The sequence below is a fragment of the Argiope bruennichi genome, chromosome 1 (assembly GCF_947563725.1).
Source record: "Argiope bruennichi chromosome 1, qqArgBrue1.1, whole genome shotgun sequence".
Lineage (NCBI taxonomy): Eukaryota > Metazoa > Arthropoda > Arachnida > Araneae > Araneidae > Argiope > Argiope bruennichi.
This window is the reverse complement of record NC_079151.1, coordinates 147,890,625-147,917,378: the sequence shown is the minus strand read 5'-3', so window position 1 is coordinate 147,917,378 and position 26,754 is coordinate 147,890,625. Positions and strand designations below refer to the sequence as shown.

Sequence of the window (26,754 nt, the reverse complement as noted above, 5' to 3'; positions counted from 1 at the left end):
AGGTTTTATTTTATTTTATTCGTTACTATCTTAAGGTATAAGAAAAAGTTTTAAAACCGCATTTTTAGTTACTCTTGTTAAGATTTCAAATGCAAATGCAATTCAAAGCTAATGTAAGAAAGTTAAACGAAGTCACCTGATATGTGACTGATTGGTTGTTTTCATTTGGCTAATCAATAACCTATGTTAAAAAAAATGTACAAGGGATATTAAAATAAGAAATAATATCTTATTATTTCTTATTTTAATAAGCCTTCCATTTTAAAGTAACGATAGGGCTATTTTAGAACGGATCTCATGATTTTTAATCTTGGTCAGACGATAGGGATGATACCAGATCTGGTAGCTTCTCTCAAACTTTCTGCATCACACCAATGGGAGGAATTTGGCCTCGATAGATTTAACCTGAACCAAACAAACTGACACGCCGATACTTCGATGAAACCAAATTTCGAACTGTATCTAAGTGGAATCCGATCTCTTCTGATACTTGGTTAAAAAATCGCAGTTGCAGTCTCTCCGCATTTTACTTAATAATTGTGTTATTCTCTTCCCTTTTAGCATAGATTATATAAACCGTTTATCTGATTTCGAAGTGCTTTCTTTTATGTGGCAGCTTTAATGAGGAAATGGTTAATAGATTGTCAATCCATTTCAAAGGAAAGAAGCGTTGCCATTCTGATTATTCATACTTCATAAGCGCTTGTCTCCCCTTGTCGTGAAACTCAATGATTTCCTCGCGAAACATATACTTTTACACATATATTACATCCGGCAAATGAATAAAATTTGACAGCGTGTGTCTCTTGTCAAGAAAATAACGAGTTTTCATGAAAAACATCAACATGTGGAGAGTTGTATCTGTGGTAAGTCTTTTTACTGAATGTATTTTAGTAAGTTGTTGGAGTGAATGCAATGAAAATAAAAAGCATATTGTTAATGACTGGTGAATTGTTTGTAAGATTTAAATTAAGATTTTACGTTTCTCTTAATTATAAACATTATACGTTTTATATAAGAAGAAACATTTGAATGTTATTGCTAAAAAAACTGGTATATTGTTAATAACTTTTCTTTTCAAAAAAACGCAGAAATGTTTTCCTGTAGAATTTAACTCTATTTTATAAGCTTTGATATCAAACATTTTTTTCTTTGCTTTTCTTTTATTGGAAATTTACAGGATGTTTTTAAAAGTAATTCTTAATAAATTGAATTATTTTTAATAAATTTTAATCTTCCTCTTTAATTTATTTATAACCCTGCTGTTTTTGTTTTTTTAATGTAAAGAAATAGAGCTTTGCATGCCAGTCATTTCGAAATACATCAGTGAAGCCTGACTTGTTTCGCATTTAATCTCAGTTCCCACACTAATATCTCTGAATTAAATAAAATTATAAAATAAAACTGAATAAAAAGATATTGGTTGATTATTTAAGTAAGTTATCATAAAAACATAATTCAAGAATAATTATTATAATCAATTAGCTCAAAAAGTTGGCCAAAACTTTGAAATTTTATTAAGAAGACGGACATTTATGGGCGTATTGCATTATTAAAAATTGTTATGATTATTTTCATAAACGAACGAACTTTTCGCATTTCTTGAAACGGTCTGATCTATGTCACTTTTCCCAATCATTTTATTTAGAATATGGTAATTTTTTATCGAGGAATTTTTTAGGAATACAAGAATTAGAACAGTAATTTCATTAATAATATTTTATTTTTGTGTAAAAAGCTAAGTTGATAAAGAAAGAAGGAGGGGCCTGTTTCAAAAGGAGAAGAAATGTTTTGTCATCTACATGACCAGTAATTATCTCTCTAAAATACGTCCTAAAAACGTAAATATACTTATACTTGCGAGCCTAGCATTTACGAGCAGTTGGTTCGTGAGCTGCGACAAGAGATTCCTGAACCTTTCACAGCGATCACAAAGGAATTTGCAGTTCACATCGGTGCATGTTTCTGTGCAGTTCATCGGTCTCCAACAAGCCTCCAATGCCGAATCTGTGAACCGAAGCAACTCCTAAAGTGCATCCAAAGATTCTCTCCGCCATTTGCGAAAGAGTAATGATGGTTGATATTAGGGTTCTCAGTGGATTTAATAGTTTTCCTTGATCCATAATGAGTTTGCTGTGAAAATAATTTCAACGAAAAGTTCGTGAACTGTTCTTTTCTCAAGTGCTGAAGATGCCTAAAAATATTAAAGTTGCATTCAGAATTTTCGTATTACAGAAAGTACTTTGGCCGGGATAGCCGTTTTCTTCCATAGTACTTTGGCCGGGGGGTACTGAATGAGAGGTGATGGTTCTCTGATTCAGGACTAAATTACGATCTGTAGATGAGTGAATGAAATGTATGAATAAAGTCCACCCCGTGAAAAGGGCTGTGACGTGTGTGTAGCTGAGACGTACTCAGGCCCTCGTTTTGCACTACTGAAACAAGAGACGCTAAAACTCGGCTTAAAATCGCTGACTTCGTCAACGGACTTGTCTGTGACAAGTACCATAAGCAGCAACAACGATTTATGTTCAAACTGTACTATAAATGAATATGAAAATGTGTTTAATAAAATCCCGAAAGCGTACTTAAGCGGATTCATTGCTTTTTCTAATATCTTTTGTTTAATGCATTTTTTTTTAAGATTCTTTGTGCCTTCACTATTGAAAGCTGTGTATACAAAAATTTCGAATGCGCCCCATTCACTGTGGTAGAAAAACGTGCGGTAAGTAGTTTATGCAATAATAGGAATTCTTGAACGAATGATTTTCTTACTTTCTTTAGCTTTTCAAATGATACTAATTGTGTCATTTTTTTTTTTTTTTTTTGTCTTCATTTTGTAAAATCTGAATATTAAAATATGAATGTCTTGAAATGTCTGAATAATGTTAGACATTCTATTTTTTTTTTTTTTTTTTTTATTTAAATGTATAACTTAAGCCATTTTTTTTCTCCTTTTGCTTATTGCAATAAATCCTTGGCAAAAACGAGGTTACGTCTGAGGTGGTCAAGCTATATCGCTCTTCAGAAGGCACCACGAACATGGACGGATAGGTGCTCGTGCTGCAGTAGCGCTGTTCAGGATACCAAGCGTTTGATGTATGAATGCACCAAATTTATTTCCGAAACACGTAAACTTAGGACTTGCCTTCTGAATGATAATATAGCTTAGTCGCCTCATTCATCTGCCTTTGCATAGAGGAAACCATCTTTCATTTTCTTTTGAACATATATTAATAGTATTTCCCCCCGTGCTATTTAGACTTTGTTTCTGCCTACATATATATTTGCATATACTTTTATGCTTCTATATTTGTATTTTGAATATTTTATTTCAATTTTATCATGCTTCTCCGATTGTATGCTTTCATTTACTATATGTTTGCGTTAAAATGTGAGCAATTTTGTTTTATTTTTTGTTTGCATTTGTGTATTTCCTTGTTTCCCTCCATTTTTCTTTGCATTTGTGACTGCGTCCTTTATATTTGAAATTTCTTCCATTGTCACTTATGTACTGACTTACGTTTGAAAGCCTTGTGATATACTTTTTGGCACACAAGAAGTTTATACATCGAAAATCATATATATATATATATATATATATATATATATATATATATATATATATATATATATATATATATATATATATATATATATATATATATATATATATATATATATATATATATATATATATATATATATATATATATATATATATAATCTTACAGAGCAATTAACAAAAATTTTATCTTTATAATATAATGATTTTAACAACTGAAAGTCTGAATGCTAAATGTTAATTCAATATTTTTGTTTAAATTGAAAGTTATAGTGGTGTGTTGTGGTTTTCTAAGGAACTTCCCAGTTTTAAATACACTGTTTTAATCTTCACAAACACAGCTACACTACAAAATTCACAAACACTTATTACTACAGACACACATAGAAAATTAGGTTAAAGAACAGTATGGTGGAGGGATTCCACGGTTTCCAGCCGAAAGCGTTCGGGAGCTCTCTGCTCAAAGGGAAAAAGAGGTGCTACAAAGTTTAAAATGATAGAATTTCCAAAATGGTCCTCAGTTTACAAGATGTCAGATTTCCTTTTATATATTTATCGATATGAAATTATACTCTTAAATGTTACAATCACTTTCCTTTTTTGTAAAATGTATTTAACTGTGTATTCGCGATGTATTAGTCAACAAACAGCATTCAAAAACTTTTGAAATAAATCAGTACCAGTGAAAATATACGTTTTTTTCCCACAGAATTACATGATCCTGTCTTTTCCTGCTCTCACATGGGCGACTACAACTGGAATCGACCCTCTTCCTCTGATTGCGGAATACAAGGCGTTTCAAAAATTGCTAAGATACGTCAGGGGAAAGAACGACAGAAGTAGGAAAAATTCTCATTTGCGTACCCTTCCTATTTTATAATTCGGGCAGATTTTGTTTTTTACGCACCAACAACTAAATAATGTAGATACACTTAAAATAATAAGTTAAGAATCTTAAATAATCTGATTGATTAAGCACTGTCTATACGGGTCTGGTGATAGGTACTGATAATAAATTAAACCAACCGACTTTTTCTTTAAAAAAAATGTTTCTTTCAACAAAACTGATATTTTAAGGGGACATGGTACCTTCACAACATTTTTTTTTTTAAGTATTATACAAAAAAAGTTTCATAATAGTGTATGTTAACATTGAAATAAAAATAAAAAACCCTGAAAAGAAAAAACAATTTTAATCTGCCTGCTTAGATAAAATTTTAATTTAAAAAAAATTCAATTTTTTTTAATTTGCTATTATTTATTCAAATATGAGTATTTTTCTTAAATTTTTTTTAAAACATTTTCTGAAATATATTACACAAAACTGTGAATGGATTACAAGATATATATAGTACTTATTTTAAAATAACATTTTTACTGTTATATATGGTGAAAAATAGAGAAATTTAGCGGCACCTCATTTTAACTCTGGCATCTAAAAAAAAACTAAACACGTGAATACTTATTGCATGCACAGTTTTTTATTTGGGAAAAAAAATCTTAGCATTTTAAAAAACATGAAAATGAAGAAAAACCGAACATTTAGTAAAAGTCATTTAGAGTTTTGATTTGTGAATAAAAATCTATTTACTCTTTCCTCAAGCAAATATTTTGCACAGTCATACAAACTATATAATTTAAAACATATACACAAAATTTAAAACGCTTATCTTCAATACAAAGCATTTTATAAAGATTTAAATTCTCTTTATTGTATTAAAAAGAAAACCTGATCGAGGAAAACAGTTGTATGTAACCGACAAAATATTTAGACTTTTTAAAGTAAATTGACATACCTGGTAATTAAAATTTATTGAACATATGATTCAAAACCACCAAGGTTTGTATGTCAGTCCTTTTTATAAATTATAGTATTCTATTGTTTCAAGAGTAAGTCTTTTTCTTTTTTTTTTAGCTAACTCATACACAGCAGATTTCTTTTATTTACTCTGATATACATGCCTATAATCCTTCCACATGGCTAAATTCTAGATTGTTTGTTCAGAAGATGGTTATTTTCAGCTTGAACACTTTCTAATGATTTAGATGTCCCTACTCTGAACTCTGAAACTGCATCTGCATCTGCATCTGCAACTGCAATTTGAATTCGACACAGTAAAGCAGAAATTTCTTTTAACCACATATCCCATATTACACCATGAAGAATTTCGTTCGAATTCTATGCCGTTGCAAACATCTTGTGCAAGGTTGAAGAAGCTCAACTGATGCCAGTCATTGATAAATTAGGATAATTTAGGGACATTTATTGGTGTTTTTTTACATGTGTCTTATGTGAACCTGGTGTTTTACCATTGACCAAAGTTTCCTGATAAAAGCACCAAGAATCTTTTACAGAAGGACACAATTCTCTGCTAAAAAGACTAAAATAATTCAATATATCTTTGGGCTGTAACACTAGTTCAGAAATTTAGAGTCTTTAAACACCATTTTTTAAAGGTCCAGGTCCATTTAAAACCCTGTTATTGCGAATAAAAGTCTTAATATCTTTCTAAATAATACAGATACAGCCTTAATAGTTTAGTACGATATGAAAAAGGATATAAGCAAACAAATGATTCAATAAAAAAATTCGATATTTTGATAATTTTTTAAGGCATCGTATCCCCTTAAATATTCAAAAAAAATCGGGGAAATACGGGGAAACCTTAAAACCCTGAAATAAAAAATAAAAGTTAATAATAATAAGTCATTTGACTTTATGCGCAAAATGCCAAAATAATATGAAACCAAATTGTATTCTGAACATACGCAATGTAAAAATAAAATGTAAGATTTTTTTATCACACATTATAAGTAAAGCTTATATATGAGTAATTTTTCAAAATCAAAATTTTATCAATTTGTCAACATTTTTAGAAATTAAGATGATAAAAAACCTCACTGATTGGCATTTGTTGGTTTAATAACTATTAAAGAATCATAGACTATTTGAATATACTTTCTCTTTATATTTGCTGTTGAATAATACGCTCCATTTCTTTTTTAACGCTTTTATTACTAGTGTGTGTATGCGTGTGTGTGTGCACATGTATGTGTATGCAAGTGTTTCATTTTATTTGCCCTTTTTTTTTTTCTATAATTTTCCAAATTTATCTATGCCGACCTTTTTTTTTTACCATGTTTTTTTGTGTAAATATCCATCATTTTAAAAAACTAATACCGATAATTTCTGTGAAAAGAAAAATTCAAAAACGCCAAAACGGCTATTTATAGCCAAGCATGGAATGACTGAATCTATCTTATGAAATTGTGGCAAACATAAATCAGTTCCTTTCTGCGCATGCGCTGCCTACTGGCCGTCTTATAACTCCCAAGCGTAAACCCGGTACAATTTTAAATGTGTGAATAACCTCCTACGAAAATTTTAAACATGGCATCTTTTATTCATTACTACTTTTAAAATAGTAGTAGTTTTAGTTTTTACATAGGATTTACATAAGCAAAATAAATCGAGACGGCTTTTTTTTTTTTTTTTTTTTTTAGTGATTGTAGACAGAAGAGTGAATATTTTTTCTGAATCATAATAGCGAATAAGTTTTATTTTTTGTCACAAGTGTGAAATAAAAGCAACTATCTTTGAAAGAAAGGGGAACAGCATTTGCATCATTAAGCAGAAAAAGTAGGACATCACACCAATGAGTGAGTACGAAACTGCTATGATGAACACGGCATTTGCTATCTGTACTTCACTTTTCTTAAATCAAACTACTTAAGATAGGTCGAGTTTAACCCCGGGATTTCCGTTGCATCGGAAAAATAAATTCCAAGATAAATGTTTTTCATTTTAATCTGTGGTGTAATTTGTTTACCACTACAAAACTTAGTTTCAGAAATTCAAAATTTCTTATTTCAGAAAGCAATCAATCATATTGACAGAACAGATTACACAATAATTCCAAATAATTTAAATATTTCAAATGTCTGCAAACAAGCACTTTTTTTAAATTTCGCTCTCAAATAATTGTTTTAATAAATACAAGGAGAATTTTTATAAGATATATTTCATTTTTATTTATAAATAGAGCGGCGGTCGCCAATTCTTTTAAAACTAAAGTATTTAAACCATGTTACTGTGTAGAGCATTTATTCAAAATAATTGATAAACTTGCATCATTTACATAATTAATTGGGAATTCTTCTATCTTCTGACAATAAATTAAATGCTATAAATTTATATCTTATTATGCATCATTTTTTAAAGGAAAGTAAAATCTACTTTATATTAAACTCAACTTATTTGAAGATAATAATATTAATCCAACTTCCTCAAATTTATAATGACCTCGTGCTTCATGAAGATCAGATCAATAAGTACAAATATAGGTAAAAACCAGTCCTTCAAAAAGTGTGTTTCGAGTCGGCTGTTGGAATTTTTCAGTTTTGAATAATATTTCGAAACCTACAGCAGTATAAGCACAACTTCAGAAAAGTGGACGTTTTAGTATGCTAGCTTTGTTTCATCTAAAAATTATGCTGTACTATAAGTCACTTTTTCCATAATCATATTTAAAAATTATGAATTTTATAAAATTATTTCATGATTATAAAATAAGTTAATGCTTTTTTAGTGAGTGAAAATTTTTTTGACTAATATATAATAGCTTCCGAGAAATTGTCAAAAGAAAAACATTGGAAGTGCTATTTAGAAAAAAATCCTACAACCCTCGATATTTTCATCAGAATTACCTAAAATTTTAATGAGAAACTCATTTCCTGACGAAAAACTGATGAGACGAAAATAGTTTCAAGATAACAATTAATTAATTTTTTGCCCATTAGAATAAACCTGTCCCCTAAGGTCAATTCCATTGACAAGATGCAATAGTAAATACCAGAATTACTGCCGAGATTAGCTCCCCTTCTTAGCCCAAGATGGCAGCACATTCCTGTTGTCTTGAAAGTTATGCAGAAAAGATTTCTTGCTTGCTTGGCAGTCAAGAAAAGTAGGCGCTCACGTGGAGTGTGAGCGACCAGTAGCTCGTGAGGAAAAGCTGAGCAAATTTATTTTAACCATCACGCGGAACCCCTCCGTGTTTCTTGTGAAGTTTAATTTATAAAGAAAATAATTTTATTGTCTTGAAGAAATATTCGTAACGGTGATATGGAATTACTTATCTGAAATGGCATAAAAATAAGGAGTGGCTCGATGTGAATAAATGGATGACAGAGTATGTTCTCACTAACAATACAGAAATACTTCTTTAGGGAAATGTCCCCTATACTCCATAGTTATTAACGTGTCCTATTTTCAAAGTAGCAAACTGCAACTTACTGATTTACAAGCAAGCAATACAGTATTACCGAAAACAATTTGAAGCAAACTGACAATTTATAAATTTTGAGTGTACCATTAAATCCTAGCTATTGGAGTAAAAAGCTCCAGGTTGGAAATCCAGATACACTAAATATGTGGGTCTACTAATATACACGAGCGATTTGAGAGTTTCTACAAAGAATGCTCCCGAATTGGACGGTTGCTGTAGAAACAAAACGAAGTCAAATTTTGTTTGTATTTGACTAATGTGCAAGAAAATTTCGCACACTGTTTACCTGACATTAGTCACACTGTTATAAGTAGCAGGAATCTTAATGTCGAAAATCATTGAGATGTTTAATAAAAACCATTTAACTAACATAAAGCCATATTTTGAAAAATCATTTGAAATTTTTTTTAACATGATCATGTTTATAAGTTAGATACTATCTGTAAATTATATGATACCATGTATATAATGCAAAAAAAAAAAAAAAAAAAAATGTTCAAAACGCTTTGTGATGCAGACCGTTGGATCTGGATTCACAGAAATCGGCATTGCATTGTTTCTTGAACAGTAAATGCTTGTTTTGAAAGTATTTTTCAAAATATATAGTTAGTTAATTAGTTACAAATTAATCGAAATATTAATGCTTGTCCATTTTAGCTTCATCACTCAAAAACCATGTTTGCACTAATTTATAAAATTCATCAAATCACTTTTCCAGAGATCAATTTATCTCTATTCAATTTCTTACTTTAACTTCAGTAAATTTTTTTCAAAAAATATTTCTAAACATATATATTAAAAATATTTTTCACGGTTTCAATTAGTACTTTTATTCTCTTCTGCGAACGGGCAGATGCATTTTTGTGCGTATGTTATTGTTGCTATAAATAATATTTAATCTGCAAATTCGGAAACTAAATCCACAACAGTATCACTTCTATGACGTTTCGAATCAGATATTCAAATCGCCTTTTTTTTTTTTTTTTTTTTTTCTAATTTACAGGACAGGAGATTAACATGACTCTTCCCTTTCGAATTAAAACCACTCCTGGAAAGGGAGAAGTAATCCTCGAGATGAGCTGGATGATCCCAAAAACTTTAGCCGATAATCCACCTATTCCAAGAGATAAAAATATCACTCTCCACAAAGAGGGTCCTCGAATGTACGCTATGAAGTAAGTCTATTCCTAATTCGAAAATGTGCCTTAGCTTCCGAGTTGGATGAGTTTCCACTATCATTTGGGTTCTAATAACCGTAATTTCAACTGTCTTAAACTATTGCATAAGTAATACTTTAACTTTAGTGTGTGTGTATATATAGAGATAGATAGATATATTTTAGCAGATGCGTGACCAAATAGAAGAAGCTTTTGAAAATTTTAAAACTTCGATTTATTTCATCCCGGGAGGCATAATCAGAAACAACATGAAAGCATTTAATTGAAAAAAAATATTAAAAACTGAAAAGGTTTATCGCTCCCTAATTTTTTTTTTATTTAATCTTTAAATAAATATCTCTAAGTAGCAAATTTTAGTATAGTGAAATAACAATATGTTTTTTTTTTTTTAATTATAAGCCGTTTTGGGGATAATTGGCTTCAATATTACTACGGAAAATTCAAAATCCGAAAATCAGTAGGTCCAGTGCAGCAGGTATATGGTGAAACAATTTAACGGACTCAATAACAAATAATGGCACTACTCAACACGAATACAGGGACAACAAAACACAGCCGAAGCGTACGAAATAATGGCACTTGCAATAAACAGCGGCGCACAAGCAGCAAATCGATAGAAAGAAACTATAGCAGCACTAAAGACTCAGAGGAAGCTCGCGCGACCTTTCATACTCATAAAATGAAATAAAGTCATATTTCTTTTAGCCTCATTAAAAAGAATTATGATATGCTAATTGCGAACATCCAAAATTGGAAGTGCCAAAATATGGGATAAAACATCAAAGAAATTTTCTATAATTTTAAGACAAAGTATGAATGAAAATAACTGCGTTCACATATTACAGGATGTTTAAACTTCGAAACAAATGCAAAAGTGAAAATGTCAGAAGAAAATAAATCAACGCACTTGACAGATCCGATCATATAGTGAAATAGACTCACTATTTGGATTTTTTTTAAAAAAAGGAATTTTTCAAATTGCGTTCAATTTAATTTAAAAGATCGAGTAAATAATTATAGGAAAACACTGGTGTCAATTATTATTTTTTTAATTTTGAGATGGTGTAAAAATTAACTTTTGTGCGGTGATTCATTTCCGAAGTCGTGATGTAAGAAAATATTAAAACTTATTTACCAACTTTTCATTCCCTTTAGAAGGGCGTTAAAACATTTAAATATTCTTGCATTGTGTTGTAGAAAGTATAGCAAAATAATTCGTTCGATTTCGTCAAGGGATGTGGAATTGTATAAAGTCATTCAAACGAGCAAACAGAAGTTCAATTATATGTAATGACTTTTGTTTTAAATTATTATCCCTTTATTCTTAATATTATTTACTTCACTTATCAATATTATTTTTTTTCCTTAATTGTTTCTTTTAAAAATTCGAATTTTTATCCTGATCCTCCCGTAAACGAATGACCGGCTTTAAAACGTGGTGTATCCATTATCTTTTGCTTACACGTTATTTCCTTCCATTAAAAAAAATTTGCAAAGTTCAAACAAAAATCAAAACTCTTCTCATACAGAAACAAATAATAATCCTACCGTGCACTGAATCGTAAAAGAATAACATTTGAAAATTTTCAGGTACATTCGTCGTGTTCGGAGGCGCTCTGCATTGGATGAAGAGGCAGAAGTATTAAGAAGCAGTGCGTTAGATGACGACACAATAGACAAGACCGAATTCTACATAGCTAGCTATGATGGTCCGTATGCATTAACTGATATTGAGATCTGGATGAAGAAAACAGCAGCATAGAAACGAATACTTTTAGATTTTTTTGTGTGTATCCAACGATAATTATGTTGTTTAGAGATGCAAATGATGTCGTAAGTTCATGGATTAAAATAATTTAATATACAATGAAATGTCTAACTTTAAACATGAGAAGTATGCTTACATACGGCAAAATTCAACCGGAACATGTCAAGAACACACTATAAGAACAAATAGCAGAACTCATTGGGCTTCGCCGCATTTAATACTTCGACTCATTCTGGAATTGAAACTCGAGCGCAGTTGTTCGCATTCTATTGTCTAACAAAACAAGGAACCGAAGTTCTGAAAATTTCCCCGTATGTCGAGAATCGAGCATTAAGATGAAATTTGCTTGCAAAATCGCTAAATCTGCACTGTCGCAACACTATAAGCTGGTGCAAGAATCGAGGAAAGGCGCAAATTGAAGATAATATAAAAATTGCAAAAAAGCTGCAAAACATCGACTTTTTTATATTCTAATCGCGTCATGTTTATAAAAGCTTAGCAAGCTCATAATAAATATGAAGTTATTATTTTATGTTCGTATTATTCACTGTTTAAAGTATTTCATATAAAATAATGTCGCTGCGAATTCTGTTCTTTGGTATTCACCATTCCTTTCTTAATTGTTGAGATTTAGCTTCCCGAATCTTTTATTCGAATTTTTTTTTCGTAGTGTGTCATGAAATTCGTTTTATTTCCGGTTCCATATTATGACCCATGATATCATCCCCATCCAATGATCGCTTGCTTCCCTATGCAATATTTCTGTTAACGCATTTTTTTCTCTCAACGAATACGAAATCTACAGAAATGAATGAGATTTTTTTAAAAAAATACCGAATTCTAGCATAGTATAGTCAAACCAAACACGTTATTTGTTTAAAAGCTTAGTTAAGAAGAAAAACAAGAAACACCGTAGATTTGTGAACAGTCAATCGAGAGATAAACAGAATGATACTAGCAAGCATCGGCAAGGTGTGCCTTTTCAGTTCTGTTCAATAACGCGTTTTTGCACTGAAAGCTTTCGTCTACTTGAGTTTCATAAAATCTATAGAATTCCATTGAAAATAGGCCCTTCAAGGTCTTACTAGCACAAAGAAACGCAAGGGAAAAAAATATCTCAACTATTATAGCAGTTCTTTCAGCTTTTAACCTTTGCATTCCTCGCAACATGTGAAAACTTTATGTCGGCGCTGCCGAGCTTTTTTAATTATTTCTCATCAGAAAAATTAATAAGGCAAAGACTGCCTTTTTAGTAAATAAATGTAAACGAAAATAACTGGCATTACACCATATTTAAATTTTTTGACAACATTTAATTGACGTAGGACGAAACATAACACACAAGAACACTATTACAAAATTTAGTACGTTAACATCATAGAACTTTCGAACATCCAACAACCTTCTCTCGGCCCCGTCTCTCCCGCCGTACTTCTTTTCCACCCTCTTCCCTTCAGTTCGTTTTCTGGTTATAATCATCCGCAGCGCCCTCACACTTTACTTAATGGAGAAATGCTTTTACTGTTTCATGCAACAGAGTATTTCACCTACACGAAGATTGGCTAATTATACTTACAGAATATGGATGAATCTGAACATGTGAACTGAGGAAGTCATTATTACATAAGATGATGCTACATGTATATGCATTTGCAGGAAAACCATCAAGACTAAACATTGGAACCGATACCACATAATTTGTCTATCGCAAGCTGGAAAACACAAAATTGTCTAAAATAAGGTCTTCGTCAAGTAGTCGGCAATATTCGGTATACACTGAACTGAACATAATATAAAGTAGCATTCGAATTTATAACCATATTCATGACTTAGACAGTCGTAAGATCACGAAAAAAAAAAAATTATTAGGCCATTATCACGAATCCCTAATTGACAACCTGCATCTATTTTCTCGACAAAGGTTCATTTATTCATCACGAAATCAAGGAACCTCTGAAGCTATTGTCAAAATATTTTACATTAAAAAGCATTATGGCGGTTAAGTAAAATAGCACAAAAAGTAGTGTCAGCTTCAAGGTTCACTTAAGCGGATTAATTTTTTTTCTTATAATAATGGAATCCGGCATCAGTTTTATTCATTACTTTCAGTTTTTTAAAATAATATTTTATATGACGTTATAAATTAGCATTGATTAGTAAAGGATATACAAATGACTCACAATTTATTTATTCATTATACAGGGTGTTGCCGAATTCGACCGACAAAATCAGAGGAGTGATAGTAAGCATCAAGAGGATAAAGAATCACCATACAACAAAGGGTGACAAATGGCGATGCGTAGGTGCAAATCACAAAAATATAGGGACTCCGAAAACTGTTGGAAACTGCAAAAAAATTAATTAAAAAAATTAAAAAAATCATAGTTAAAACACCGTTAAGTGAAAGTGCATTCTTAAAAGTTTTTTTTTTTTTTATGTAGGTAACATGCGGATTTGATGATCTAAGGGATCGTAGATAACTGAAAACGAAAGAGTAATTTAGAACCCATATTTGCAAAAATATTAAAACTTGAAGAAAAATAAAAGAAAATGTAAGGAATTTTATATTCTATAATTTGATATAAGCGTGTAGTACGAACACGGGGAAGTTTTCAAGATATTCAAGAAAAACTAAAATGGGAACCAGAAAACATCGCATGCCACATCAGTACCGATGTTCGCAGAGAGCGTGGTCATAATTAGAAAGATAAATTCAGTGAAAGGATAATAGGCATTAAGTAAATGAAAAATTACCAGAAAACATAGGGTCACAGGTAACGTTTATTCAGTGAAAATCGCAAAAACAGACGTCGAAAAGACAATGAGCCTGGCGAAGGAAATGGCCCTATGAATGCGAGGTAATCGGGAAGAAGCCTTCTCGTATGTAAATTTTTCATGTTTTCGAGAAAAATAAAAGCAATGAGCAAGTCATGAGCATTGCAGAATTGATGGTCGTTAAATTTCATTCGCAAACAACGTCAGATTTCAAGAATGCAACTAAAATGTTCTGGTGCTCCATCATGCATGTTCTGGTTTGCAATTATCGGTGTTCCCGGCAGTAAATCGGGAGGAACGTGTTGCAAGAAAACAAGATACTTTGTGCTGCTGAGGCGTCCGGGCAGAAGATACGGTCCCCATAGATGATTCTGCCCAGATGTTAATATCAAACGTGTGCTGTACGTTCGACGAGATAGTGATGTGCGGATTTTCAAATTACCAAATATTCGCATTGTGGGTGCTGGAAACACCTTCTCTCGGAAAGCAGGCTTCATCTGAGAATAAAACACTGGCAGAAAAGCGTGCATCTTCTTATGTGGCATCAAGCATCCAGCTTGCAAACTCCACTTGATTTGCCATTTTCACTGAAAAACGTTACCCGTGAACCTATGGTAATTTTTCATCTACTGAATGCCTATTATCCTTTCACTGAATTTATCTTTCCAATTATGACCACGCTCTCTGCGAACATCGGTACTGATGTTGCAGCGATGTTTTCTGGTTACCATTATAATTTTTCTTGAAAACTCCCCAGTGTTCGTACTACACGCTTATATCAAATTATAGAATATAAAATTCCTTACATTTTCAAATTTTAATATTTTTGCAAATATGGGTTTTGAACTACTTTTTCGTTTCTAGTAATTTACGACCACCTGTATTATCAAATCCGCATGTTACCTACCAGAAAAAACTTTTAAGAATGCGCTTTCACTTTAAAAAAAGTCATAGTTGATACACCATTTTTTTTAAATTAATTTCTTAGTTTCCAACAGTTCTCGGACTTCCTATATTTTTGCGATTTTCACCTATAAAATGTCGTTTGGGACCCTAAGTTGTATGGTGATTCGTTACTCTCTTGATCACCCCACCAAGTTAGTCAATCGAATTCTGCAACACTCTGTGTATATATATATAAACACAATATATATATATATATATATGTGTGTGTGTGTGTGTGTGTGTGTGTCCATGCAGTTCCATTCTGCAATAAAAAAGTCAAGTTGTAAATCCACGAAAATTACCACTTTTATGACGAAAACATAGTAACCCTGTATATCAGTCATTTTTAAAACGCTTTCGGTTAAATTTCATTGTATCCTTTGTTACCGAGTTCCGCAAGTCGGAATCGATACAATTAACGTCTGCTGAGGGGTCACAGGATCTGTCAGCTTCTCCTCATGTAGCTTTGCTCAGTTTTATTTTGGATTTCAAGACGCACTTTTACTAGAAGTTTAAATTGCTCTTGGAGCAGATTCGAATTTTGACAAAAATCTTATTTGCAATCTCAATGTATAATTACTAGAATTGGCCGTATGGAGTTTTCATTGACGTATCGAAAAAACGCTCGATGGATGGAAGTTCTGGAAAATTTATGGGCAATCTTCCAAAAACGAATAGTAATTGGGGGGGGGGGGGGGGGTAGCTCAGAAACATGGTATTAGTGTCGACTACCATTATCAGACGCTCTGGTAAAACAGAATATTTAAAACAGAGAATAAAGTAGTTTTATAAGTAGACTTATTAGCCAATATTATTTATGCCATAATTTGTTTTCCATTAAATCGTGATTTCTTAGAATATCACTGTGGATTTAAATTCAAACTGCCCATGTTCCACTGTTCTAAGAGCTTCTTCCAATACAGAAGTTGTCAAGTCAATTTCCTTCAATTCCTTTTTTTCACAATTTCGATTCAAAAAGAAAACTTTTTTTCTTTTTCTGAGAACAACCCAAATTCAAAATATTCAAACTCATTCTTTACTACAGATGTGAGGGACGTTTTCAATTATTAAGCTTTACGATTCCGTTGCTATCTAAAATCTGCAATCCTTTGAAGGGCGCATTTGACGATTAAATTGCTTAAGAAGTGATGCAATTACTTTGAAAGCAATCAAAATTTAGTTACTGTAACCTCAATAAAGGTCTCAATATAATGTCTAAATAAAAAGAATTATATACATTTTAAGCTTACAGTATACAGGCAATCTAATATTTCCATAACAGAGCGAATGAAATGCTAAGGATTGAGGCAGAATTTCAGTCTTAAACTTATTCATATAAACAATAACTAATTTAGAGTTACAAAATATAATTTCCATTTCACGATTTCAAGCTCATTTGCCAGTTTTGGTTAGATGAGATGCCTGCAAAAGTATTGCACTTATCTTGCAAACATCTCTAATTTAGAATTAAAAATTGAATTTCTATCAGTTTTTGAATCAAAAATTATATGGATAGTTCTAATAAATTCTGTACACAACCAACCAGATTGCCTTGTGAATATGTTACAAGGGGAAGCACATAAACATAAATGTCAAAAAAGTCTTAAAATACATCTGTCTTTACAAGAAAATTGCTACTAAGACATTCTATTTCAATTAGATGTGTTCAAATAAGAATAACAGCCAATTACTAATACATTAAAGCAGCAGACTTAAAATCCCTCATGCAATAATTCAGCATATTTTTTATTAAGTGTATATATGTACTTTCATCTCAATACCACTAATATTCTCTAAAGTGATATTATTCAAGAAAAAACATCAATAATCATCACCACAAACAGTAACAGCTAGACAATAAGTTGATTGGGTATGAGCATTGCAATTTTCCAAAAACGATCATTAGCCTAAAAAATTAGAAATTTTGTATATTCCACAATATGACTTAATTATCTCAAATGTATGCAACAGTGACAATAAAAGAAATGACTACAAAATGAACTATAGCAAGATTATATATATATATAAATTCAGTTAAATTTATATTCAACTTTAAATCCCAATTGGATAAAAAGAAAAGCCTGCTCATTTAACTTTTAATTTATCAGAACAGCAAGGTAAATTTTATAGCAATAACTTTGTGTACTATTTCAAACAATATGGATGTGAATCTAGAAGGCTAAAATCAATTCTCTGAAGTCATTAGAAGTATTAAACACAATGTTAAAATATTACAAGTTAAAAAATAAACAGAAAGGAACTGAAAAGATAAAACACCAACAATCACCAGAACTATTGAAAGGAATCGTAATAAATCAAAACACTCAACCCTTCAATTTATGATCCTTTGCCATTGTTACAAAAATTTAGTATTACAAAATACATTTAGTATTTTAATGATAGCTAAGAATATTTTTTATCAACTAACAAATAAAAAGACTGACTTAATTTTTTCATTATTTAAAAAAGGATTAAATTTGAACTTGCTTTGTGAAAAAAACATCAAATATGGAAAAAGCTGAACATTATTAAATTTATATATCCAAATGTTACTGATTTTCTCTAATATCTTAAAAGCCTTTAATTTATTTGATTCCGGTTCAAGATTCAAAACTCGGGTAATTGATTTCCTCCCACTATTCTTATAATGCCCTGTACAGAACTTTAAAGCAAATGTTTATTATACTCAAATGAATAAATACACAAAAATATACAAGATGAACTTTAATTATGCTTTTACAGCAAATTTCCTCATAGGCCATGCTCGCATTTTTTTCTGTTCCTTAGGAGTCTTCAGATTCTTCTGTCTCTTAGTCAGTTCTCGACGCATGGCTCTAGTTTTTTTTGGTCTCAAGTCAACAGGCTTGTATTTCTTATTCTTGTACAACTTCCTCAAATTTTCCTTACGATTCTGGTTCATGACTGTCAAAACTCGGGCAATTGATTTCCTTACAATATAACTGAGAAAGAAAAAATGAAGTTAAAATAATGCATAGAAACAAATATATAAGGATACAACAGACTTTATATTTCATAACTCTGTATTCAAAATATTAATGAGTATACTAGCCCTTAAAATAAAAAGAATTAAAAAAATTATCCAAAACTGCCAACAATTCATATTTTATAACAATTTAAAATGACTTCAATATAATTAGCTTTTCACTACATATAGCCATATTTAAAAAACATTAACTTTATCCCTTCTTTTAAAAATGATCTTAAAATTAAGTTTTAACTCTTAGAATTTTCTAAACTGAAGTTCTTCTAAAATATTAATTAACAAAGTATAAGCTCAATATATATGTAAGTTTATTAAAGTTTCATTGAAATATTTTTAATAGAATTAACATTTTTCCTTGGTAATTTAAGTTTTATCCTAATCAACCTTTAAATTTCTCTTTAATATATCAGGATTAAATATACTTGCTAATAACTAATTTAAAGTTTATTAACTTATAATAGCAATGTTCATACATATATATGAAAAGAAATTTATAGCATCAGATTTAAAATTTTAACCCAAAGACAGACTGCTAAACACAAGACAGGAAATAATAGAGAAACTATTATAATTTCCGATGAATAATCAGAAGTCGATTGTAGGACAGGTTATTTCATTATATTTTTTAAAAAAATAAGATTAAGAAAACATGCTTTAATGACTGATTTCCAAAACAGGAAATACATGGAGAAGAAAAAAATTCCAAAAAAAAAAACCCCTATAAAGTGAAAATGTTATATTGATCTCATCAGTTGAATTATCTCATCATATCATCAGGAGAACGAAAGTATTCTTGCATCATCTGAGATCCAGTAGATATATATTGCTGTGGGCTAATAAAAATCAAGTTTACATAAATAGAAATCCAACAATTTTTTTTTTTTTTTTTTAAATTTCAGACAGAGGTTCGAAATAATGTAATCACAGTACATTCAGAAAACCATAATTCATCATAATATTTTTTTCGAATAACAACTAAACATACATAAAAAATCATTGGCTAAAAACACAAAGCATGTTGAAAATAGGAGAGGAAAACCGATTATCAGACAGAGGTTCGAAATAATGTAATCATAGCACATTCAGAAAACCATATTTCATCACAAAAAATATATAATTCTTATTGCAATTACAGTATTCCACATGATAGGTCACAAAACAAAACAAAAATAATAATAGTTACATACATAAAAAATCAATAGCTAAAAACACGAAGCATGTTGAAAATAGGGGGGAAAACTGATTATCAGACAGAGGTTCGAAATAATGTAATCATAGCACATTCAGAAAACCATATTTCATCACAAAAAATATATAATTCTTATTGCAATTACAGTATTCCATATGATAAGTCGCAAAAAAAAAAATAGTTACCTGCATCTATAAATTTGAAAATTTATACAATATATCAGATACAAATTTAAGATACACATGTATGAAATGCATACAATGATACCCTACTTGTAGAAAACAATTCTTAAAAACATAACACTAACTAGTCAGTTCTCAAATATTTCATAAGCCTGCAACAGGGCTTTTCAGTACAAAAACATAAATATATCACCTGAAATCATAAGATGGACAAGAACTACAATTTTCAAATGCATTGCAACACTGCCATTTCATCGACATGATTTCAAATATTTAATCTCAGTCAGATTATAAGCACTCAACATGGCTTTTCAGGAGAACGAAAGTATTAATACATCATTTGAGATCATCGGGTGGAAGGGGATTACAATTTTCACAGGCATTTCATTGACATGATTTCAAATATTTAATCTCAGTCAGATTATAAGCACTCAACATGGCTTTTCAGGAGAACGAAAGTATTAATACATCATTTGAGATCATCGGGTGGAAGGGGATTACAATTTTCACTGGCACTTCTTTCGTATGATTTCAAATATTTAATCTCAGTCAGATCATAAGCACTCAACATGGCTTTTCAGGAGAACGAAAGTATTAATACATCATTTGAGATCTTGTGGAAGGGGATAACAATTTTCAAATGGACTGTAGTAATGGCATTTCATTAATATAATTTGAAATATTTAATCTGAGTCACATCATAAGCATTCAACAGTTTTTCAGGAGAATGTATTAATACATTCATCATCCAAAATTGAGTAAAAGGGGTTTACAATTTTCAAATGGACTGTAACACTGGTTGTAATTTAAGCCTTAGCTTTTTGAAAAACTATAAAGCAAGACATCACCTATGCAACCCAGGAATATGAGGAATCTGAATTATTCTTGAAAAGTCATTCTGATTAAGTACCGACTTTTCAAGGTTCAAAGCATCATTATGTATTCATTTCAAAAACTACATTAAAATTAATGATGAATACTTTTCAGATGATTTGTAAGGTGGAAAATCTACAGACAAGCATAACTTAAAACAGACATCAGGCTATATCAGTTATCTATGAAAAAAAAAACTGATTTCAAGATGTATTTTACAGAAAATTGAAATAAAAATTATTTCTCTTCATCCATATAAGCCATACACATTCACAAATCCAATAAAGAATATTTTTGTAGGTATCAGAAATAAATCCTTGATTCCTACTAGAAATTACATTTTACTTGAAAATTATGTATACAAAAGATGTATGAAAAGGCCATACATCAGAAAATGAAATACCCTATTGCTAAATAAAATAAAAGTAATTTCTTAATAAATCTATAAAATGGAAAAGACTTTCATGCCATGAAGTTACAACAGAAGAAATAGGAGGCACAGACAAAAGCTAAAATTAGAAACACCCAATTCACATAGATTATGGAAAGCCTCCAAGCAATAAACTCTAAATGAGTTGATGCAATGGCAGTCATAATGATAGAGAAGCTTGGAAATATCAAGAGAAATTAAATGCTTTCTGAATTATGTGCCTCAAATAACACATTTGTATAAAATTTTATAAAAATCTAAGATGAGGTTTACAGTGCTGCGTTAATACAGAATGATTAAATTTTACACCCTCTGAATGTACTGAAGGGTAATAGAAATCAGCAAAATCTTCACAGCTAAAATAAGTCCTCTCACTACTTAACATGTAATGTTACAATCCAATATAAGCATTTCATATTACATAGTATTATAAAGAAATGTATGAATTTCAGACATCTTCCTTTCAATAGATGGGTGAAGTGAAGAATAGTGTGCACCCAAGTTCGTCGCCAATATGGCAACCCATCGAAACGCTTTTCTAGCAACACTAATGCTATTTTGTTTACTACTTTTTACAATGGTTGAGTTGTATATGAACTGCAACTATATAATGAAAAATGTTAAATTAAAAATATTAAAAAATATTGATTAAAGTTTTTAATTTTGTTCTTTATTATAATTAAAAGTTATTTTCTTTTTTCAATGAAAATATTTATTTTTTTGCAATTTTTAACTGTCGGTATGCATTTTAAAAAATCGTCTGAATTCTAAATTTACGAAATCGTCTGTATTCTCACTTTAAAAGACAGGTGCAATGGAATTCTTCGCAGTTCTCGTAATTCTTTTGATGCTCTGATGGTTGGTTCCCTTGATAATTTGTTATATCGGTAATTGTGCAAGAATGGATGTCAGGTAAATGGGATGGTAAACAGTATTTCGTACTTGCAGAATAGATAAAGGGCGAGTGAATTTTTTTTTTTTTTGCGAGTAGGTTAAGAGAGGATGCTTGTTTGAAATTTTATATGGAGAATGGTTTGATTGCATCCGTTCCAATAATGTCCCTCATTATTTCTTTTCAACTGATTATGTACTGTTCCTGTTATCCATACAGTCCTTATGTTCAATGTGCTAGTGAAGCTACTAGGTTTCCACTGCAGCTGCTAGCAAAGCCATAGGATATTTTTTTTTAAGTTAAAAAAATTCTGCTCGGTGCCTTCGACATCTGTATAAGGCACCAGGCAGTCTGGATAAAAAAAAAAATACTTGTCAGTAAAAAGTCCTAATTATATAGTGGGAAATGGTAACCATAACTGTTCAGCAGAAGTATTTGTTTATTTTGTCAGCCATCTTTATTGGTGACTTGGCACCATTGGCGCAGCAAGGGACACTCTAAAATTTACTTTTACCCAACCGATTTGTGTCCAAATTCCAATCTGGTCAAAATCATTCAACTTGTTTTGCTTCAGATATAACATGAATACTTAAATATCAACAAATAGAGTTATAGTCACACTATTGAAGAATTTGCTCTAAAATTTAACATCTATTTAAATACAAACTATGTTTAAAATTTCAGACAGTGCTTTGTATTTCTCAATTATATTCAAATAACACTTTCTTTTAATGTTAAAGGTACATATATTTTGAATCCATCGACTCGCAATCTTTTGATTTAGTGTTTACAAAAAGACAAGCATAATTGTAAAAGTATTTTCTAGTTCAAGAATAAACAAATAAAACTTTAAGGGTGATATTTTTTGACAAATTTTTAAAAGTAAAAAGCCATATATTCATACTATAAAAAATTATAATGAAATGCTTCCTGAAATATAAATATTTCTGAATAGAAGATATCTGCAAACCAATTTAAGCAGGATAACATATGGAGTATACCAGGTACTTTTCCCATTCTCAGCTTCATATATCTGCTTATTTTTCTTATTTTTGCAATAATCTATTTAGAAATTTTAAAAATCTTACTGAAAATAAATTTGAAAATTCTTAAGTGATTCTTACATGTAAAATTAAGCAGGTTCATATTAATCTTATACTACCAATATAGTTAAATTTTACATGTAAAAAAAGAATAGACAAAGTACTTGTCTTTGTGGAACTACAAGTTGTTTAGTTTCTGAATTCACACTGCTGGCTTACTTTAACCTTTGTTTTAGAAGCACAGAACACAGACAATTCCATTTACAATAAATGAAAGAAAAATGAAATCAGCCGCGAGAAAGAAATCCATGACAGACATTATATGCTAATCCTTACAGTTTTAAATTAAAGTAAAACAAGCAATTAATTCAACCAGAATTATATATGCTTAGCAATTCATTGCATGAGAAATAAACTGTTATCATTTTAAGAGTAAAAGCCTGACCGGTGAATATGTTTCATTTGGAAATATCAAATTATATTTTACTGCTGGAATCTGATTTAAGATAATGCTTGCTTTAACTGAGGATAACTACATAGAGAAAAACATACAAAAAATAAATCTATATAAACCTCGCTTCTGAAAAAATAGTAGAGGTAAACAATTGCATTTTCACTTTGCATGTATCAAAAGGACTTCACTTTCATGTAATTGATTATACAACCAAGTTGTGCAATCTATAGTTAACATATATACAAAAACCGTTTAAAAAAGGAATATATGTATCGTTTAAATTATACATATAATAAAAAATAAAATAAGCACTTACATTTTGGATAATTTTGAAGCTGCTCCACCAGTCACTTTAGAAACTCGTAGAGATGCTAATTCCTGCTTCAATTCTTCCAACTGCTTCATCACCTCATCCTTCTTCTTGCCTCGCAGTTCTCGTGCTTTAACTTTAGCCTATAAGTCAAAATCAACCGTTTTACCATCTCGATCAAAAACCAGTAGCACTAAACCAATTTTTAGAAATTAATATATTTGTATGTATAGCATTCTGATACATATGTCTACCAGCATCATAGCATTAAAAACATGCTTTAGAAATATGTTCAAAGCAAATCCTAGATTCAAAAGAAATACTGTCATTCTCATTATCATGACACACATGCACCTAAATTAACCATCCTATAACATCAAAGTTTAATTACTGATTTTGGGATAATCTTTAAATTATTTGATTGGCATACACATATTAGATTAATAATTTATTGATATTTTCAAATAAAATTTAGTTACTTACCATTTTCTTGTATTTACAAACCGCGGCGAATAATTTACTTTACTAGTAACCGCGATTACAACAAATTTTGCCCTGATGTTCCGAGTTGAGACGTTATTTAGCTGATTCTGTAAATCAGTAATGTTATAATTGATTGATTGTCCAAAAAATACAAAGCTAGTATACAGATGATATTTTTTTAAAGATGCCTTTCTTTTTCTTTTATTTCCCCTTTAAAAAATGATGATCCTTTCTTTTCCCCTTTTATGTCCTCTTTAAAAAATAACGTTAATACATTATAATGAAATTTTTTTATTCAAAATATGGTTGCTTTTAATATAGACTTTGAAGCTTGGCAACAGATAACAATGCTATTTTCTATTTTTTTTTTTTTTTTTTTTTCCTCCCAACCTTAAATATTCATTTTTCTATCTAATGATGATCAATTCGTTAATATTAAAAGTAGCTTTAATCGAAAGAAAAAGTTTTTGATGACTGCCTCCTGCATAAATACATTTCTGAAAAATATTTTCATTGTCATGAACAAAACAGAAATCGTTTTCAATGTTTCATTAAATATTTGATAGCGTAACTTTCCTCCATTGTTTAAAGCTAAAGAAGAAATCTTTTTAATATTTGTATAATTTGCAGGAAAAATAAAAAAAAGTGAAGTTACGATATAGCTATGTTTAGAAGATAGATTAACTGGACACAGCTAGAGATGCATAATCAACGATTTTTTGAATAACAAATAATATTGCTATTGTTATTTTTAAATATGCGTTCCAAATATCTGTTATTTCAATCATATTATCAATTAAAAATTATTACTTAATATTAAATATAAAATTTATTAATTGTAATTAATACTTAATTTACTAATTTAATTAACGTGTGATTGAATTAATTTATCTGTTTCAGTTTACTTCTTAAATTTTATTTTTTTTCTCAAAAATATTTATTTAATTAATTTATTAGAGTGAACCATTTTCTGGAAAAGATGAGTTGAAAATATATGTCATTTCTTTAAAATGTTTATTTTAGTCCTATATTCTACCAATAGATGGTGCCAGCAGTAAACAGAGTACATGTAATCAAAGTCAATCATGTCACGAGCAATTAAAAATGATCTGTATGGAATAGTGCATCATCAAATACGAATATCGGTCACTCCCGTAAAGTGCAGCGGTAACTTCGCACTTTCCGGTGAAATCACCGCTCCGATAAATTTCAGTGATATGCAATTCAATGATCCCATACGATAATTCCAATAACCGGTCCGTTCACTTTTCAATCCAATCACAGATTTCTTTCGAGAGCTTCCATTGGACAGATCGTATCGTCACCGCTCCGGCAAATTTCAGTGATATCGTATCGATTGTCACATTCTATCGTGATCCAAAACCTGTAATCGAAATATCTTCAGTACGATTGTATCAAGGATTTGAATCACACCCCTCCTTGAAAAGTATTGATCACTTGTATTTGTGACTTTTTGATATTGGTTACGTAATAACCGCTCTGAAAATATTCGTCATCCCTAATCAGCAGTTGCAAGCCTTGAAGTTAAACGGTGCAGATATTGGGAGAAAGACCATATCTGCACTGTAGTAAAGACTGGCTAATGAATCTATTATAAATTTGAAAATTTTAGCTTCTTTCAATATTTTAAACGTGAATCTTCCTTTTTCTTCAATATCTCAATGTCTTTGCCATTCATATTTTATTGTATTTTTTAAATTTAGTTTTGAAAGTTCCTTCTGGAATGTTAAGATGAACATTATATTCATCTTGATTCAATTCTTTCTAGAATTTTAAGATGAACATTATTTGCTGCCTCATTACGTGCTGCTTCGATATGAGCTTTTACACAATGCAGCGAAATGGAGCAATCCAGCAATTCACGAGCTACCGTAATAATATTATGTTTTGATTCGGAGTTTTGTAGAACTTTTAGAGTACTGAGATTGTCGATAAATATATGGCAATGTTTATCTTTCCTATTCTGTATTTTATTAATTGTTTTACTGAAATGAATTCTGCCTGAAAACCCGAATAGTGACTGACCAGACGATAAAGGTGCTCTTCCGATTTATTTGGCTCAAAAACGCAGAAGACCACTCCAATCCACTTAATCGCTCGAATCTGACCAATATCCACTTAGTTTGAAGTCATGAGTAAAAATGGTCCAAAGAAAGTTTAGATCTGTTCAGAAACTATCTTGTCCTATCCCTAATTTCTAATATTCGCTGTGTGATTCGAATTTCCAGTATATGTGTTCATTTCTGTAAAATAAATTCCTTTTCTTGAACATAATGTTTTAGCTTACACATAGATTCCTATTCATAAATAAAGTCTATTGGTTCAATTCCACAAATAATTTGAAGTGTTGCAGTAGA

General features: G+C 30.4%; 2 protein-coding genes across 3 annotated transcripts; one reads left to right on the top strand and one right to left on the bottom strand.

Moving 5' to 3' along the window:
* The first annotated feature begins 697 nt into the window (after positions 1 to 697).
* On the top strand, positions 698 to 12,249 carry LOC129978006 (uncharacterized). Of its 2 annotated transcripts, XM_056090602.1 has the most exons (5): positions 698 to 866; positions 2,645 to 2,725; positions 4,275 to 4,404; positions 9,854 to 10,025; positions 11,619 to 12,249. In XM_056090602.1, the coding sequence occupies exons 1-5, from the start codon at positions 831 to 833 to the stop codon at positions 11,788 to 11,790; spliced, it is 591 nt and encodes a 196-aa protein (XP_055946577.1). In that variant the 5' UTR covers positions 698 to 830; the 3' UTR covers positions 11,791 to 12,249. The 2 variants fall into 2 exon arrangements, with proteins under 2 accessions (XP_055946577.1, XP_055946578.1); XM_056090603.1 differs by lacking the exon at positions 2,645 to 2,725.
* Positions 12,250 to 18,225: 5,976 nt separating this feature from the next.
* LOC129971308 (60S ribosomal protein L35-like) lies at positions 18,226 to 24,489 on the bottom strand. Its single transcript, XM_056084939.1, has 3 exons — positions 24,377 to 24,489; positions 23,900 to 24,036; positions 18,226 to 18,476 (listed from the first exon to the last, which is right to left on the bottom strand). Exons 1-3 carry the CDS (start codon positions 24,377 to 24,379, stop codon positions 18,245 to 18,247), a joined length of 372 nt encoding a protein of 123 aa, XP_055940914.1. The 5' UTR covers positions 24,380 to 24,489; the 3' UTR covers positions 18,226 to 18,244.
* Between the last annotated feature and the right edge of the window lie 2,265 nt (positions 24,490 to 26,754).

Excerpts from the sequence above, each read along its gene's own strand:
- LOC129978006 (XM_056090602.1), top strand. The coding sequence starts at position 831 with ATGAAAAACATCAACATGTGGAGAGTTGTATCTGTG. Across the intron at positions 867-2,644 it reads TGTGGAGAGTTGTATCTGTG|ATTCTTTGTGCCTTCACTAT; the intron begins GTAAGTCTTTTT and ends TTTTTTTTTAAG. Across the intron at positions 4,405-9,853 it reads CAGGGGAAAGAACGACAGAA|GACAGGAGATTAACATGACT; the intron begins GTAGGAAAAATT and ends TCTAATTTACAG.
- LOC129971308 (XM_056084939.1), bottom strand. Across the intron at positions 18,477-23,899 it reads GCTTCAAAATTATCCAAAAT|TTATATTGTAAGGAAATCAA; the intron begins GTAAGTGCTTAT and ends TTTCTTTCTCAG.